This window comes from Pipra filicauda, unplaced genomic scaffold (genome assembly GCF_003945595.2).
Source record: "Pipra filicauda isolate LSUMZ 115617 unplaced genomic scaffold, ASM394559v2 scaffold35_size7292922_pilon, whole genome shotgun sequence".
Taxonomy (NCBI): Eukaryota; Metazoa; Chordata; class Aves; order Passeriformes; family Pipridae; genus Pipra; species Pipra filicauda.
The window spans coordinates 7126651-7141652 of record NW_024104487.1 but is presented as its reverse complement, the minus strand read 5'-3'; the positions used below and the strand labels follow the sequence as shown (position 1 = coordinate 7141652).

The window sequence follows — 15002 nt, the reverse complement described above, 5'->3', positions numbered from 1 at the left end:
TTTCCAATTTGAACACAGTAAAAATTAATGGGTTAGTTCAATACAATAAGTATTAAAAACATATATCAATTTGTGATTAAATCAGTTTAATTATTTTTCTAGCAATGGCGTCTTTTTCCTTACCTGGCTGCTGCATATGCCTTAGATTATTTCTCCAAGTCCCTGTTTGAGAACTACGTGGAGTTTTCTGCAGGTGTGTTGACACAGCAAAGGAATCAGAGACAGGTGAGATATTTACACATTTCTTTTTCACTGAGCTCTAACTATAATAAACTGGAAACTCAAATGAAAGACCTACTTAGAAGTCTTAGGCTATGTTGCAATCAAGAATGATGGAGCAGTGTCTCAGAAATATGAGGCTACAAAGTACTGATTAAAGTTGCATTTAGAAAAGCATTAAAATTAGTTTTGATGAAGTGATTAAAGTTTTATTGATTTCTGTGGGATTAAAAGTTATGTTTTCTTGCAGAATTTTTTATCATAAATATGTTATGATGCAAAATTCAGGGTGCAAATTCAACTTATAACTGTTGTAAATGATTCTGTAGGGAACATATATCAAGACTTTCTGAAATGTTACTATTCTTAATTCCTGCACAAGCCTTGAGTCTGGCTTGACTTTGCAGTTCAAATCCTTGCATTAGGATAAATATTTTTAGAGAAAAAAGTTAAGACTTTTGAGTCAATGCTGAATTGCTCATCCACAATCAGCCCATTGGAAAGTCACCCCTTTACAGAGGAAATAGTTTAATCTATCATCTCTGTGCAAGGACTGATTCTTAATCAAAATAACAGCAGTATGGGGGTTTTTATAGCATATAAATTTTATTTATTTTTACAAATTTTGACAATACAAATTGTTAGGACCTACACACTGGCTTTGAATTGCTCAGATCTTATTTAAACACTCAGACTTTTTTCAGCTAAAATGAAGCTCATGAAAGATTTTTGTACTCGTCTCTGGGTATTCTAATTTTTCCTCTTTACTTAGACCACAGAAGAATCTGTTTCATTTTTTTATCTGATACTTCATCTCTGGAGGTCTGCAGTGCAGTCACTAATCTTAGGCAAAACAGTGGCTCTAAGGAAAAAAAACATGATAGGAATAAACATCATTGTTTGTTGAAAATGTTAAGAATGTAATCCTTATGAATTCCTTTTGTTTGACAGGAGATCTAAATAAGCAAACAAACAAACAAAAGCAACCAGGGAGTCGCTCTTAAACAAGCCTTGGTTGTATCAAGTCGCTGTCTCCAGAAACTGGAGTTCCAAACACGTTTGCAAAGGAGGGTCAGCAGAGTTAGTGTAAATGCAGACTACTCTGCTTCTCTGGAAACCAAGGATGTACATTTAAGTTTTCCTATTCCTTACAAAACAGGTGCTTAAAAGATCAGTGAAAACTGTGCAAGGCAATAAATTTTATAAATATCCCCTTGTTGACCAGGGAGAGAGGTAGTGCTTGTGTCACAGAGGGAATGAAGCTTTCTCTGGATGGTTCACCTTCAGACCACCTGCCTCTCCATTTTTGGGAGGGAAAGATTGACAAGCAGTTCAATGCCATGCCAGCTGGCACAGCTGAGCTAAGATGTACCCATGTGCCCATTACCTGGCACGAATTATTCCTGTCTCGTGTAAGAAAGTTGGTGCTGAAAGTTCTTCAGTTGTGTCAGGATTTTTCTGTGGTACCAAAAAATATGCTTACACAGATCTCAGAAAATTTTATGCATGTATTGCCAGTTACTGTTCATTATAAAGCAGTACACATATATATGGCTTTAACCGGTCACAAACTTACTGTGTGTAAAAGTTATTACTCACTTATAACTTGTTTTTCACAAAGGCTGATTTGGGACGTGAGATTCATGCTTTATCTGCTGCCAGCAAACCACTGGCATCTTGGACTGCTCAGCAGGCAGCCCAGGAGTGCCGAGAAGCTTGTGGAGGACATGGTTACCTTGCCAGTAAGTTACAGTCTACTGCATATACTGATCAGAGAGAGAACAGTTATGTTGATGTGTTCTTCAACTGCTATTCTATCATGATGTCTGCATTTTAGCAATATGTTTAGAAAGTATTTTTTCCTTATATCCATATTTTTAAAGTTTATGTCATTCCTGTTACCACAAAAAAACCCCTAAACCTGTACAGGATCTGCACCAGCATTTGGACATACTATACGAGCAATTCAGTCTCAGTTTCAAAAACAAAGATGCAGACTTTATAGATGAAAATTCCCCTTGTAAGATGAGTGCCACACTTTTCTAAAATCATTACAGTATGTTCACTTTCACAAACTAAACAGTGAACTTTCAAGCTCCTCTGTTCATCACAATAGTTTTACGTACAGGAACAGAAAACTCTCTTATGTTTTGTCACAAAATAATTATTTAATCTCTCTTAGCTTCCACTAGTACATTGCAATATATTAAATTATGCACTTGTTCTTATTAAGTGAATCGTCTGGGTGAAATCCGAAATGACAATGATCCAAACTGCACATATGAGGGAGATAACAACGTCCTCCTTCAGCAAACCAGCAACTACTTAATGAGCTGGATGAACTGCATAAGAGGTAAGTTTTCAGTGTGGAATCTTATGCTGGACCCAACAGTGTGTAGCTAATGGAATTAGGAGGTAATTTCATACTGAAAGCATTTGACAGTCATGTACTCATTCTGTGAAGCATAAATAATGTGCTACAGACTCTGTCATATAGGACATTCATAATACACAGATATTTGCTGCAAGAAATATTCTTTCTCCTAAATCTTGCAGAAACCAGCTAGATGTTTTGCCATCCCTAATCAGGTCAAGTCGTATCTTACTCCCTGAGAAGTGCAATTTAGTTCAATGGAATTACCTCAGTACTGCATCCAGTTCTGGGGTCCTAAGAACAAGAAGGATTTGGACCTGTTAGAGAGGATCCAGAGGAGGCCACTAAGATGCTCAAGAGGTCTGAAGCACCTCTACTATGAAGAGAGGCTGAGAGAGTTGGGTTTGTTCAGCCCAGAGAAGGGAAGGCTCCAGGGAGACCTCATTGTGGACTTCCAGTACTTATAAAAGAGAGGGAGAGCTACTTTTTACATGGGCAGATAGTTATATGACAAAGAGGAATGTTTTTAAACTAAAAGATGAGAGATTTAGATTAGATGTTAGGAAGAAATTCTTCCCTGCGAGGGTGGTGAGACACTGGAGCGTGTTGTGCAGAGGAGTTGTGGGTGCCCCATCCCTGGAAGTGTTCGAGGCCAGGTTGGATGGGGCTCTGAGCACACTGGTCCAGTGGAAGGTGTCCCTGTCCAGGATGGGAGGGTTGGAACTAGATGATCTTTAAGGTCCCTTCCAACCACCCCATTCTGTGATTCTGTGATTCTGTATTGGTAAAGTCATCATAAGTCTGTTTGTTGTACTTAAAACAGCTCATATCGCCTAACTTGGTAGCAATATCCATCACTACATTTTGTAGTTCTCTAGATTTTGTTTCAGTTTTCCAGCAGTGAGTTTCACTAGCATCTTACAGATCTGGAAAACTCAGCAATTGGAGTTGAATCTTATGGGGCATAATTACAGGCAGTGATGTCAGGTTTTTCCACACTTGTCCACCAGTCCTCTTTTGGCTGAACTAGGCCATAATAAAATAAATATTATGGTCTAATTTCATCTGGCCTGCTGAGTGTATGCATGGCTTTGTAATAGGCTTTTAGTTCCAAAAAGTCTGATTTCTTTTCTTATATATCATTTTTATTTCTTTTGGTGTTTCAGATAAAGCTCCTTTTGAATCCCCTTTGGGAACAATAAACATTTTGCAAGACTACTATCATATCCTTGGCTGGAGATTCACAGCCACTAGTGTTGAAGATTGCATGGACTCCTCAGGTAGCCTTCTGCTGTTGTTAAACTGATTCTAGAATCTTAAATTCCTTTCCAAAGGAGACAATCCAGAGATTTGAGATTCAGACTCTGCTATTTATTAGATATTTGTCATATTTGCTGACTTTCTTTGTATCACATGCATTTCAATTTACTAAGAACATAGTTTGCATTTCAAAGTAGGTTCTATTGTCCCCAGCCTCAGTTCTGGAATGGAGGATAGCATCAGATATTTTTCTTCCATTTTTGTGTCTCTAAAGTAATATCTGTGATTTAGGGGGTTTTCCACTGTATTGCTGTTTTCCAGTTCTAAGGCCGTTGATTGCCACTACCTTCTATCGCTAAAACATCTTCTTTTAGAAAACCACACAAGTGATTTAGAACTATGTTGAAAAGGCATTAATGTTCTCTGGTTTTGACAGTTGCTTATGGTTGTATAGAGAAAAACAAGTAATGGTAAAAAGGAAATTCCCTGCAGTTTTCCTGGTTTAGTCTGGTGTAATCAAATCAAGTATGACATTAGAAGCCAGTCCCATTTGTGTATCACTGTGAGCCCAGATTGGCCCTTGGAGGCAAAAATTATAAAGAACTGAGCAGATAATGAGAGAGCAAAAGGACACAGAGCTTAAGTGAATCTGTATAACTGAGAACATAACGGGGGAAGAAACTCCAGCGTTGATATATAAGGAGCAATCAAGTTGATTCCTATAATTCAATAACCACTTCAGTGCTCAAATAATTACAGAAAAGCTGAACTTCAGATAGTGATGCACAGTACCAAGTAAGATAGTATCATAATAGCTGCAGGGCAAAATCTGAATAATTTCAAAACATAAAGGGTTATAAGAAAAAGACTAGTTCAAAACAACTGCTTGCTTTATTTCCTGTATGTCTCCAAGATGCACAAACTGATATGTAAGCACATGTTCTCTCCTCTCTTTTAATACCTACTGAAACAGACTATAGTTTTAAAAAAAAAAAAACTCAATCTGCTTACTGATCCATTCTGTTAGAAACTGGACTGTTAATTTAGTTGCCAAAATTAGGCAGCATGTAAACACTCCCAATTGCCTAAATCATAGTCTACACTAAATCTTAAGCTAAGAAACAAGCAAGCAGGATTCAGGCAAGGACTTTATGCTGAATTACTTTTTACCTTAATAGTTCCAGTCTGTTCTTAAAATATGACACAAGTATGTACAAAGCTATTCATTTAAATGTGATTACATTCAACCATCTTTGCAATGTTGGAAGTCAAGCTTCCATTAAATGTGAACTGTCTTGTCTTCTTGTATTCTCAGACGAGACTGTGTACCTTGCAGACCTAAGTCTTAATATGAGAAAAATTAGCAAGCTAAAAAATTTATTGAAGTCAGAAGTCTAAACTGAGCTGTAGGTATACCTTGTCTTCTAGCTTTGAGTCAGTATGAACTAGTGTATGGTCAGGTGTGGTGTGTCTTCACTGTACAGTTACAATTTGACTGTGGTCCCCAGATATTTATTGTATCTACAGTAATGGACAAAGTGTCACATCAATTAACATGTCAGTTAATTAACACTTTCACTTTTCATCTCAAGTAACAAAAACTAGGACTGCAGTAGAATTTGCGTGTGACTTCTTGCATTATAAATGTGAATGTTAAGAATTTTGCTTCTCTCTTTTTCACAGTTCCTTTAGCAGCTTATAAATGGCTGGTTTGCTACCTGCTCCGAGAAAGTGACCTAAAACTGGGTAAGAAAAAGCAGGCTGGACTAAGTGATTTTGAGGCAAAAAACAACTGTCAGGTAATACTTATTAATCTTTCTCATTTTATTTATTTGTTTTCATGCAAGTTTTTCAGGTCCTGTTAGCTTTATTTGCTTGTGTCATGAAGTACAATTTCCTCAACCATAAAGCAGCAAGTCAAATAACTAATAAAACTTAATACCTGTCCATGTTCTTGGCATAGAACATGATAGCAGGACAGTTACTGTCAGCAGAAGTCTTTCCGGATATATTTCCCTTCAGAAAAGTTGCAGGCATGTGCTGCATGCTGTCTGTAATTTTGATAGCACAACTTATGAAGACTAAATCTACCAGTATTAAATCTACTGCAGCATCTGATTATTACTTCTCCATCTGCTCTTGTGGCCAAATACATACTGTAGGAAAGAATCTTGCTCTGGCAGGTAGGTAAACTGGATGACCTAATAGGTCTTTTTCATCTCCAATTCCTATAGGGCAAAGTACTCATGAAGGATACCAGACTGACAGCATTGGAACCTGAAAAGGAAACATTGACAATTTACATGTAGCAGATCCACTCTCTCACCAGAGAGTTTTAACAGCTAGGAATGGCTTAACTCCACATTTCAGTGCATATCCCCAAGTTCACCAGACTCCTGTTACCTCCATGAGAAAAACTGGCTCATACCCAAAGAAAGAGCACTTGTCATTTGTCACTTAGAAAGATCAGTTCCCTGAAAATGGTCAGTGTCATTCACCTTATCTGCAAAGCTCGTTAAAAACCATTGAGAAGGAATATTCAACGCTACAACTAAAAAGAGCCAGCCTAGCTTCAACAGGGGATGATCTGTGTGAAACAACTGGTAGAGTGGAGAAAATCTTTCCTGTTTTTTACCCTAGAAGCAGCTTATTAGAGAAAGTCTTCAGGGTCAAACTCAGAATGGGGATTGCCAGAAATTCAAGTCTGATTTCCTGTCAGTTGGCCAGGTCTTGGGGAGGCTGATGTTGGGGCCAGTGCATTAGAGAGAGTGGTTTGCTCGGAAGTATGACGATTCTTTTCTCTTTTATGTTCAGATGTGCTAAAATCCGAAGATACTCAGGCACACAATTTCTTTTGAGATAGGCATTGATATACTTTAGGTCATTAGGTTTTATTTTCTCCCTAAAACTCCTCCTCAGGACAGCAGGATTTTTTATTTTAAATGGCATGCCTCAAAAACATCTGAAAATGATTTACAAGCTGTGCTTTGAAGACATGTACGTATTTGATTTAAAACTTTCTGGGCATGAAGCAACAGTTTTCTGTCAGCCCAGTGGCTGACTAATACATAATATTTGTTCATGCTATAGGGAATCTGGAAGAGATTCCTGGCATATCCCGTGGTTATTTTGTTTTGGAGGTAGCTGTATAGAAACAATACAGTAGTGCAAGCAAAGGTAAAGAGGGAAATAGAATTATAGAGGAGAATAACAGGGAAATAATTTTTAATGTTTCATTTGTGATGTTAAGACATTTCATTCTGAGTAGGGAATTGATATTCATATCTAAAAAAGACCTTGTAATAAGGGGGAAGTCCTCCCTAATCCTGCAGAGAATAGATGTGTGGTTTGCCATTTATATTTGTATCTGAGTTTGGACATAAGTATGCCACTGGACAGCTGTTGATAGAGACAGTTATCTTTGGAATATGCCTTTTTTAAATGTTGCAGTGGATTTAGATGCAAGGACATTGCAAGTATGTAAAAGAAAAAAAACAGCTAATCAACTAATTCTAAATTAAAAAAAAAAAAGAAGAAAAACCTCAACCCTTAACAAATGGGCTAAAACCAAACACGTGTTAACAGCATTGCAACAAATCAGCCAGAATAGCAATGGTTTCATATTCCCCTCCTGTTCACCAGCTACAATGTTTTCAGTCAGCTGTGTATTTCATTACATGATATATGCCACAATATAGCAAAGGTGAAGTATATAAATATAGACAAATATTCCTTATACTCTGCATTAACAGTAACTGGTGACTTGTCTTTCTCATGGGATAGTCGACAAGGATTAGTTGCATAATTCCTTGAAAATCATAGAATTGTAGAATCAACCGTGTTGGAAAAGACCTCCAAGATCATCAAGTCCTAGCCTTGATCCAACACTGCCATGGTTACTAGACCAGGGCACTAAGTGCCACATCCAGTCTCATCTTAAAAACCTCCAGGGACAGTGAATCCACCACCTCCCTGGGCAGCCCATTCCAATGTCTGATTATTCTCTCCGTAAAAAATTTCTTCCTAATATCCAACCTAAATCTCCTCTGGCAGAACTTAAGATTGTGCCTTCTTGTCCTACTGCTGGTTGCTTGGGAGAAGAGACTGATGCCCACCTGGCTCCAATCTCCTTTCAGGTGGTTGTTGAGGGTGATGAGGTCTCCCCTGAGCCTCCTCTTCTCCAGGCTGAACAACCCCAGCTCCCTCAGCCTCTCCCCACAGAACTTGTGCTCGAGTCCCTTCACCAGCCTCGTTGCTCTTCTCTGGGTCTGCTCCAGCACCTCAGTATCCTTCCTGAACTGAGGGGCCCAGAACTGGACACAGCACTCGAGGTGTGGCCTCACCAGCACCGAGTCCAGGGGAAGAATCACTTCCTTGGACCTGTTGGCCACACTGTTCCTGATCCAGGCCAGGATGCCATTGGCCTTCTTGGCCACCTGGGCATACTGCTGGCTCATGTTCAGCTTCCTGTCAATCCAAACTCCCAGGTCCCTTTCTGCCTGGCTGCTCTCCAGCCACTCTGTGCCCAGCCTGTAGTGCTGCATGGGGTTGTTGTGGCCAAAGTCAGGACCCAGCACTTGGCCTTGTTGAACCTCATCCTGTTGGAATCAGACCATCTCTCCAGCTTGTCCAGGTCCCTCTGCAGAGCCCTCCTGCCTTCCAGCAGATCAACACTCCCCCCTAGCATGGTGTCATCTGCAAATTTGCTAATGGTACACTCAATCCCCTCATCCAGATCATCAGTAAAGATATTAAATAGAACTGGGCCCAACACTGATCCCTGGGGGACACCACTAGTGCCTGGCTGCCAACTGGATGCAGCCCCGTTCACCACCACCAGCCCTCCAGCCAGTTCTTAACTGCAGAGAGTGTCCCTGTCCAAGCCGTGGGCTGACAGCTTTTCCAGGAGAATGCTATGGGAGACAGTGTCAAAGGCTTTGCTGAAGTCCAGATAGACCATGTCCACAGCCTTCCCCTCACCCACCAGGCAGGTCACCTGATCATAAAAGAAGATCAGGTTGGTCAGACAGGATCTGCCCTTCCTAAACCAGTGCTGGCTGGGTCCAATCCCTTGTCCGCCCTGTAGCTGTTGTGTGATTGCAACATGTGTTGCAATTTGTTGCCATCCATAAACAGAATCCATTCATGCTGACATGATTAGATTTTTATTTGTTATTTGAAGAGACTGTAGTACGATTTCAACAGGAAGATTTTATCCTCTTTATAAAACTCTGCATAATGTTAGATAAATATAAATATTCTTAAGCATTATATGTGTTTATTAATGATCCTAAAATCAGCAAACCTGATTTTGCATTGTCTTCTCTCTGATGTAGCTACTCGATCCTATAAAGTCTGTGTGCAACAGCCAAATTACACTGGTAATAGGCATACAATCTTATTTCTAAGAGGCATTTCATGAGATATCTCATGACTAACCTTTACATAGACGTTGTAGAAAGTGTTTTCTCCTGCCATTTCTTCTTAGAATTTCTTTAAGCTCACACTAAATCATCAGATCTAAATCAACAGAACTCTACTAACCTGAGCAAGCAATGCCATTCTGCACCAGCTGAGGATTAGTTCTTTGTATTTTGATACTCAGTGTCCTTTTTTTCTATTTCCTAAGGTGTACTACTATCGATCCTTAGCCATTGCCTTCATTGAACAAACAGTCTTACAGCGGTATCATGACTACACTCATGACCCCAGCATTCCACCTGCACTGCAGCCAGTGCTTAAGAATCTCTGTGCTCTCTATGGACTCTGGTCTTTAAGTAAACACCTGGCTGTGCTCTACCAAGGTGAGATCAGCTCCTGGATATATTGTGCATGTCAGTTCATAAAAGTCCTAACTTGGCAAGGGGAGGGAATCCTAACTAGGATTTATGTTAGAACGTTTTCTTACTGCTTGTCTAACACAAAACAATCGTTCTAAACCAAATTTTCAGGAGCAGGGATCTGGAATGACAAATAAACCAAAAGGTTCCCTGTTAGCTCAGAGGTGATGGAGGGATCACAAGTTTTGCTGTGATCCAGTGCTTGGGGGAGAGGATAGGGGATAAACAACAAGGTGCTGTAGTGTAGCTTGTTACTGCAAAAGGCTCTACATATCTTAGAATAAAAGTTTTGCAGCCAACTCATTAATAAAAGACTTTCAGTTCAGTTACATGGGTGAATCTATTTAGTCATTTTTGTAAAAAGTTTGTATCAGTGTAATCTTAACTGGTATCAGCTTCTCTGTGAATGTGTTTGCAGGTGGCTATGCTTCAGGTGAACAACCTGGTAGACTTATTCAGAATGCTATTCTGGAGCTCTGCTACAGGGTAAGCCTGTTTGTTGTGATTAATTAATATAATATACAAATACTAAAAAGGAGATATATCACTTATTCTGTACTTCAAGGGGTAAATGAGCACAATACTATATTAAAAATTTCTGAATAATTTTCTGTAAAGTTTAGCAACTCATCGACCCTGAATCTAGTCCTAATTTATTTACCAATAAACAGAAAACAATATATCCTACAAAATAACACCACAGCATTTGTGGCCTTGCAATCTTCATTGGAAAGCCAGTGAAATATTTCAGTCCAGTTCTACTTATTTCATTATAATGTTAGCTTGTGAATTTTTTTTCTTAGCACAAAAGCTTTCCAAACTGGAATATATTCTTTGCAGGTCAGCAAAATTTCAAAGAAGAAGATGGACATTACATTTTTAAAGTTCAAAATATATGTGTTTATGTGTGCAAACAGCACCATATTTGTTAAAATGTGTTTTAAACCCACTCCATAAGTAAAGGAGGAAAACATTTAAAATACAGTCTCCTTTGACAGTTACCCTGGGAGTGAAAAAAGGCAAAATAAAACTAGGCTACTTATTATGGATTTCTCTTAAATTATCAATAGCTGATACATTATGAAAATATTCTTTATGCTGCTCTGTAGCTCACAGGTAGCCATAGACAACTACAGAAGTTGCCAAGTGTTATGTCTTTTATTTTTAAACAGTTGAAAGATGATGCCGTTGCTCTGGTTGATGTCTTTGCTCCTCCCGACTTCATTCTCAATTCTCCCATTGGTAAAGCTAGTGGAGAGGTAAGAAAACCCATTGTTAAATTTGTAAGTTTAATGATTAAGAGGATTATTGCCTGTAAATAGCCTTAATATATTCAAGACACTTCACAGGTACAAAAGAAAAGAAAATCACTTTTTCAGTGGAAAGTCCTAGCAGAGTTAAATTGATGTCAGCAGAAAATGACATTTTGCATTTGCTGGAGAGAAGCTTGTAAGGTATTGCTCTAGCTTGCTCTTGTAGACACCTGTGCACTGAACACAAAAAAATAAAAAAAAGGCTGAGAGAAATTTTTGATATAGTTACACAAAGCAAGAGTTAAGAGCATAAGAATGGCCATACTGGATTCAGTTCACAGAATACTCTGTAACTGACAGAGAAGGGTGGCCAAGCAGCACATTGTACGAGACAGATGAAACATGGAGGTGTTCTTTCCCTGCTGTCTGAATTGTTGGCAGGTGGTGGTTTAAGAGAGATCTCATACTGTAGGTTGTATTTGTATCACTCTCTTTCATAGCCACAGACGTGTCTATCCTCCATTTTTTCCATCCATTTTCAAATTCAGCTGTCTTTTGGTTTCCGTCAGACAATAATTTCTACAGCTTAATTATGAGTATTGTGAAAAAATACTTCCTAGTCCCAGTCCATATGCAGTTGCTGTCTATGGGAGCTTTTTCGTTCCTCTGACAGACCTTGTTTTCCTTCTCTGTGTATTTTCTGCTTCTGCCATATCCTTTCTGAGGTGTCATAACCAGACCTACAAGCAGGACTTGGGATGTGGGTGCACCATGGAGTTGGTGTACGAGGTCATGATCCCTCTCTGCCTTTTTTTTTCTTGACACATTTAAAGATCCATATTTTATTCCAAAGTCTCAGCAAACCAGAATTCTTGCTTACTGGCCAAACCTACTCAGCAGGGCCAAGCTGTGGGATAACTATTTTGTAGAGCCTGGTGTCACAGTTACAGTAGTTTGGTTTAGTGTGGATAGATACTGTAGACAATCACTAGCCTGGGGACACTGCCAGGATGTTTGTCAGGATTGCTGAGTCAAGTACTTGATGCTTTCCAATATTCTCTGTGTCTTCTTGTCCAAAGTTGTCCATCGTTCCCATGGTGATCAAGGAATACAGAAGGCAGCCTAGATGTTTCCAACCAGAGGCTGACCTAACACAATGATTACTTTGTTAACACAGTCTTTACAAATACAGGAGGAAAGACTTTCTCTACCTATCCAGCCATCTCAACTGAGGGCTGTAATCATCACTGGAAACCTTGTTTCCATTTCTGTAGGTTTTTGGGATGGAAGCTCCGAAGGTATCTCTTTAGGGGAGGAACATAATTTGTAAGAAAGTTAAGACTATGTGTATTGGCCAAAAGCCCATTTTCAAGCATTATTCTAACAGAAGCTGTGAACAGATGCTATAGGCAGAAATATAAAATATGATGCAAATACTCAGTTATCCATTCCTAGAATACTATCCCCTTTCTAACAGCCAGAGGGAGATTTCTTAGCTGATCAAGCTGTCAAGCGATGGATTTGGCTAGCTCTTAGTTCATACAAATGCAGAAGGCACAGAGTCTTATTTATATTAGAGATTAATATTATGAGTATAATATATTAATTATGCACATGGGACTCTAAACACTACTGGCTTCCTTGTGTATTATTTTTTTATAAATTCATTGAACCATATTGAGAAAATAATTTCAATCAGTGATATTCAACCCATGCTCTATGGAATCCAGGAAGGTTTTCTGAACTGCCTGTAAGTCTGTGGTTTTCAACTTATGTAAATATTTTCAACTGAAATCTGAAAAAGGCTGCCAATCCCTCACTTACAGAAAATACTCAATAAAGCTCCTTGTCTCCTGGCTGTCTATATTTAATTCCCTGTTCATTGCTATCTTTACAGCTTCTAAAAACCAATACAAACATTTTAGTAAAAATTACAGTATGGTAAAGAATAGATTATCCAAGTATAACAAGAAAATGAATTTAATTCGAGGTAAGCTATGCTGTGCTGCAGTGGAGTGCCTTGCACCATGAGCCTCAGATCTTCTGCTCATCAGAGCAGAAGAAAAGTTTCAAGATTTGTTATGGGCAGCTTTAAGCACGAAAGAAAAATTCAGATTCTCTTTAAAAGGAACTTTCATGGTGTGGACATCATTTCTATCTAGAAGTTTTGACAATCGCCATTTAAATATGTGAAGTTATTGCCACATTTAATTCAGCATTAATTAAAAATTGTTGGACAATATTAACTCACACAGAATGGAATAAAAAGTTAACACTGGCCCATGTAATCAAGGTAAAATATATTTAATATTAAATATATTTCATTACTAATTAAATCATCACAGATGTATAGGACCAACCTATCTTTCAGTGTGGAAGAAAGGCTTTTCACTTTACCTCCCTGACTGCTTTTACACTATGTTAATATTTTATTGTCCTATACTCTATCTTACTGCTGAAAATATGGCCTTCCTTTCCTCATCTTTCTGGAATGTTATTTAAAGTTTTAAGCTTCAGTCAATTATGAAATAAGAAGTATTGCTAAAATTACACTTTTGCAAAATTTACTTCCCATAGACTTTTTTTTAACTCTTCCACATAAAATTGCAAATTGATGATAAATTAGCAATATGCTTCTGAGAGAAGATTTTCTTATGCTTAAATTGGACAAGTTCACATCTAGAAGAGAAGTTCTGGAACTCTCCAGAAATGTGTTGAAACTAAGGTAAAAACAGACATGCATGAGGGTTTTCAGATACAGCCTTCTGGTATCAGGTTTGGACAGAACAAAGATTAGCTTAATATAACTTTGTTTCTGAATTTCTACCTTTGATAATATAACTCATGTCAAATTGATACAAGAACTAATAAAGATTACTGGTTTCCTTTTCTTATGCCAAGGATGGTCTAAGTGATTTACACAGAAATCTGATGTTTACAGTACTTTGAAATTTTGTGCTTTATCTTTGTGTTTATTCTTGCCTCTACATAATTATTCACATTCGTTGTCTAGAAACTCAATCACAATCTCATTTCAACCAATAAGTTAGATAATTTATCTTGCAGAAGCTTTGTTTGTTTCTTCTGTATGCATTAATCATTTTATTATTATTATTATTTTGCAGTTATATAAAAATATGTGGGGAGAGATCCTTCAAGGTGACAAAGTTCTGAACAGACCTTCATGGTGGGCAGAATTTTGTATTAATAAACCTGTTAAAGGCAGGCTGAAGTCAAGATTGTAAACCAAACAACTTGTAAGAGTCTGGATGGGCCTGAGATGGACACTTCATTTCAAACATCAAGAGGAAAGGAGATCATATGTCAAACACTGGAAATGGAAGAGATTTTCATGGAGAGGTGCCAAGTTTTAAAGTAACTTTGAAATCAAGTCCAACTTGGTCTCAGGGACTGTTAACATAGTAATGACAGGAGCAAGAGCAACAAATCTGCACACTATACATATTTACTCAATTAAATGCAAAAAAATGAAGATTCATTATGATTGCTGCTTTGCAAAGTTTATATTAAAGAAATTTTCCAATCAGTCTCTTGTCATTACTTACCTTACAGAAGGTAAATAATTATAAAACATTTCCCACCAGGGATTATGAATAAACTGACAAAAGCAAAAAAAAAATTTAGGACAGGTCAGACAGAAGCTGTGTTAACTATGAATATAGTAAGAGAACATTCAGAGAGCATTCCCCTCTGCTCCCCTGTTCTCAGATTGCAGAGAACCAACCTATGTATTGTTTCAGAAAAAAGAAAGGAAGAGGTAAGGAAAAGCAATCATTTTAATGTTAAAAACAGGTATCCATCCCTGGAGGCATGGGACTCCTTAGAGGGCTTGCTAACTACCACAGTTCTAAGGAGTCAAACAGTAAATAACAGCAATATGAAAAAATGGCTCTGACTAGTAACACACCTTTTTTATCTTAGCTCAGAATTGGGAAGTTGGAAACAATCACAGATTTAGCTTTTAGCTGAAAGGATGTTCTTTTAGTAAAGATAGCTTCTTAGCCAGACCTCTCAATCTTAGATATTAATAATTTT

At 38.0% G+C, this 15002-nt stretch overlaps 1 protein-coding gene across 1 annotated transcript in view; it reads left to right on the top strand.

The window, feature by feature from the left end:
• Positions 1-14493, top strand: part of ACOX3 (acyl-CoA oxidase 3, pristanoyl) — a 35172-nt gene extending 20679 nt beyond the window's left edge. The window contains exons 10-18 of the mRNA XM_027723670.2: positions 103-225; positions 1841-1961; positions 2453-2572; positions 3760-3873; positions 5537-5652; positions 9483-9657; positions 10112-10179; positions 10866-10952; positions 14072-14493. Coding sequence (XP_027579471.1) covers positions 103-225; positions 1841-1961; positions 2453-2572; positions 3760-3873; positions 5537-5652; positions 9483-9657; positions 10112-10179; positions 10866-10952; positions 14072-14191 — 1044 coding nt within the window. The 3' untranslated portion in view covers positions 14192-14493. The remainder of the gene's footprint in view (positions 1-102; positions 226-1840; positions 1962-2452; positions 2573-3759; positions 3874-5536; positions 5653-9482; positions 9658-10111; positions 10180-10865; positions 10953-14071) is intronic.
• The last annotated feature ends 509 nt before the right edge of the window (positions 14494-15002 follow it).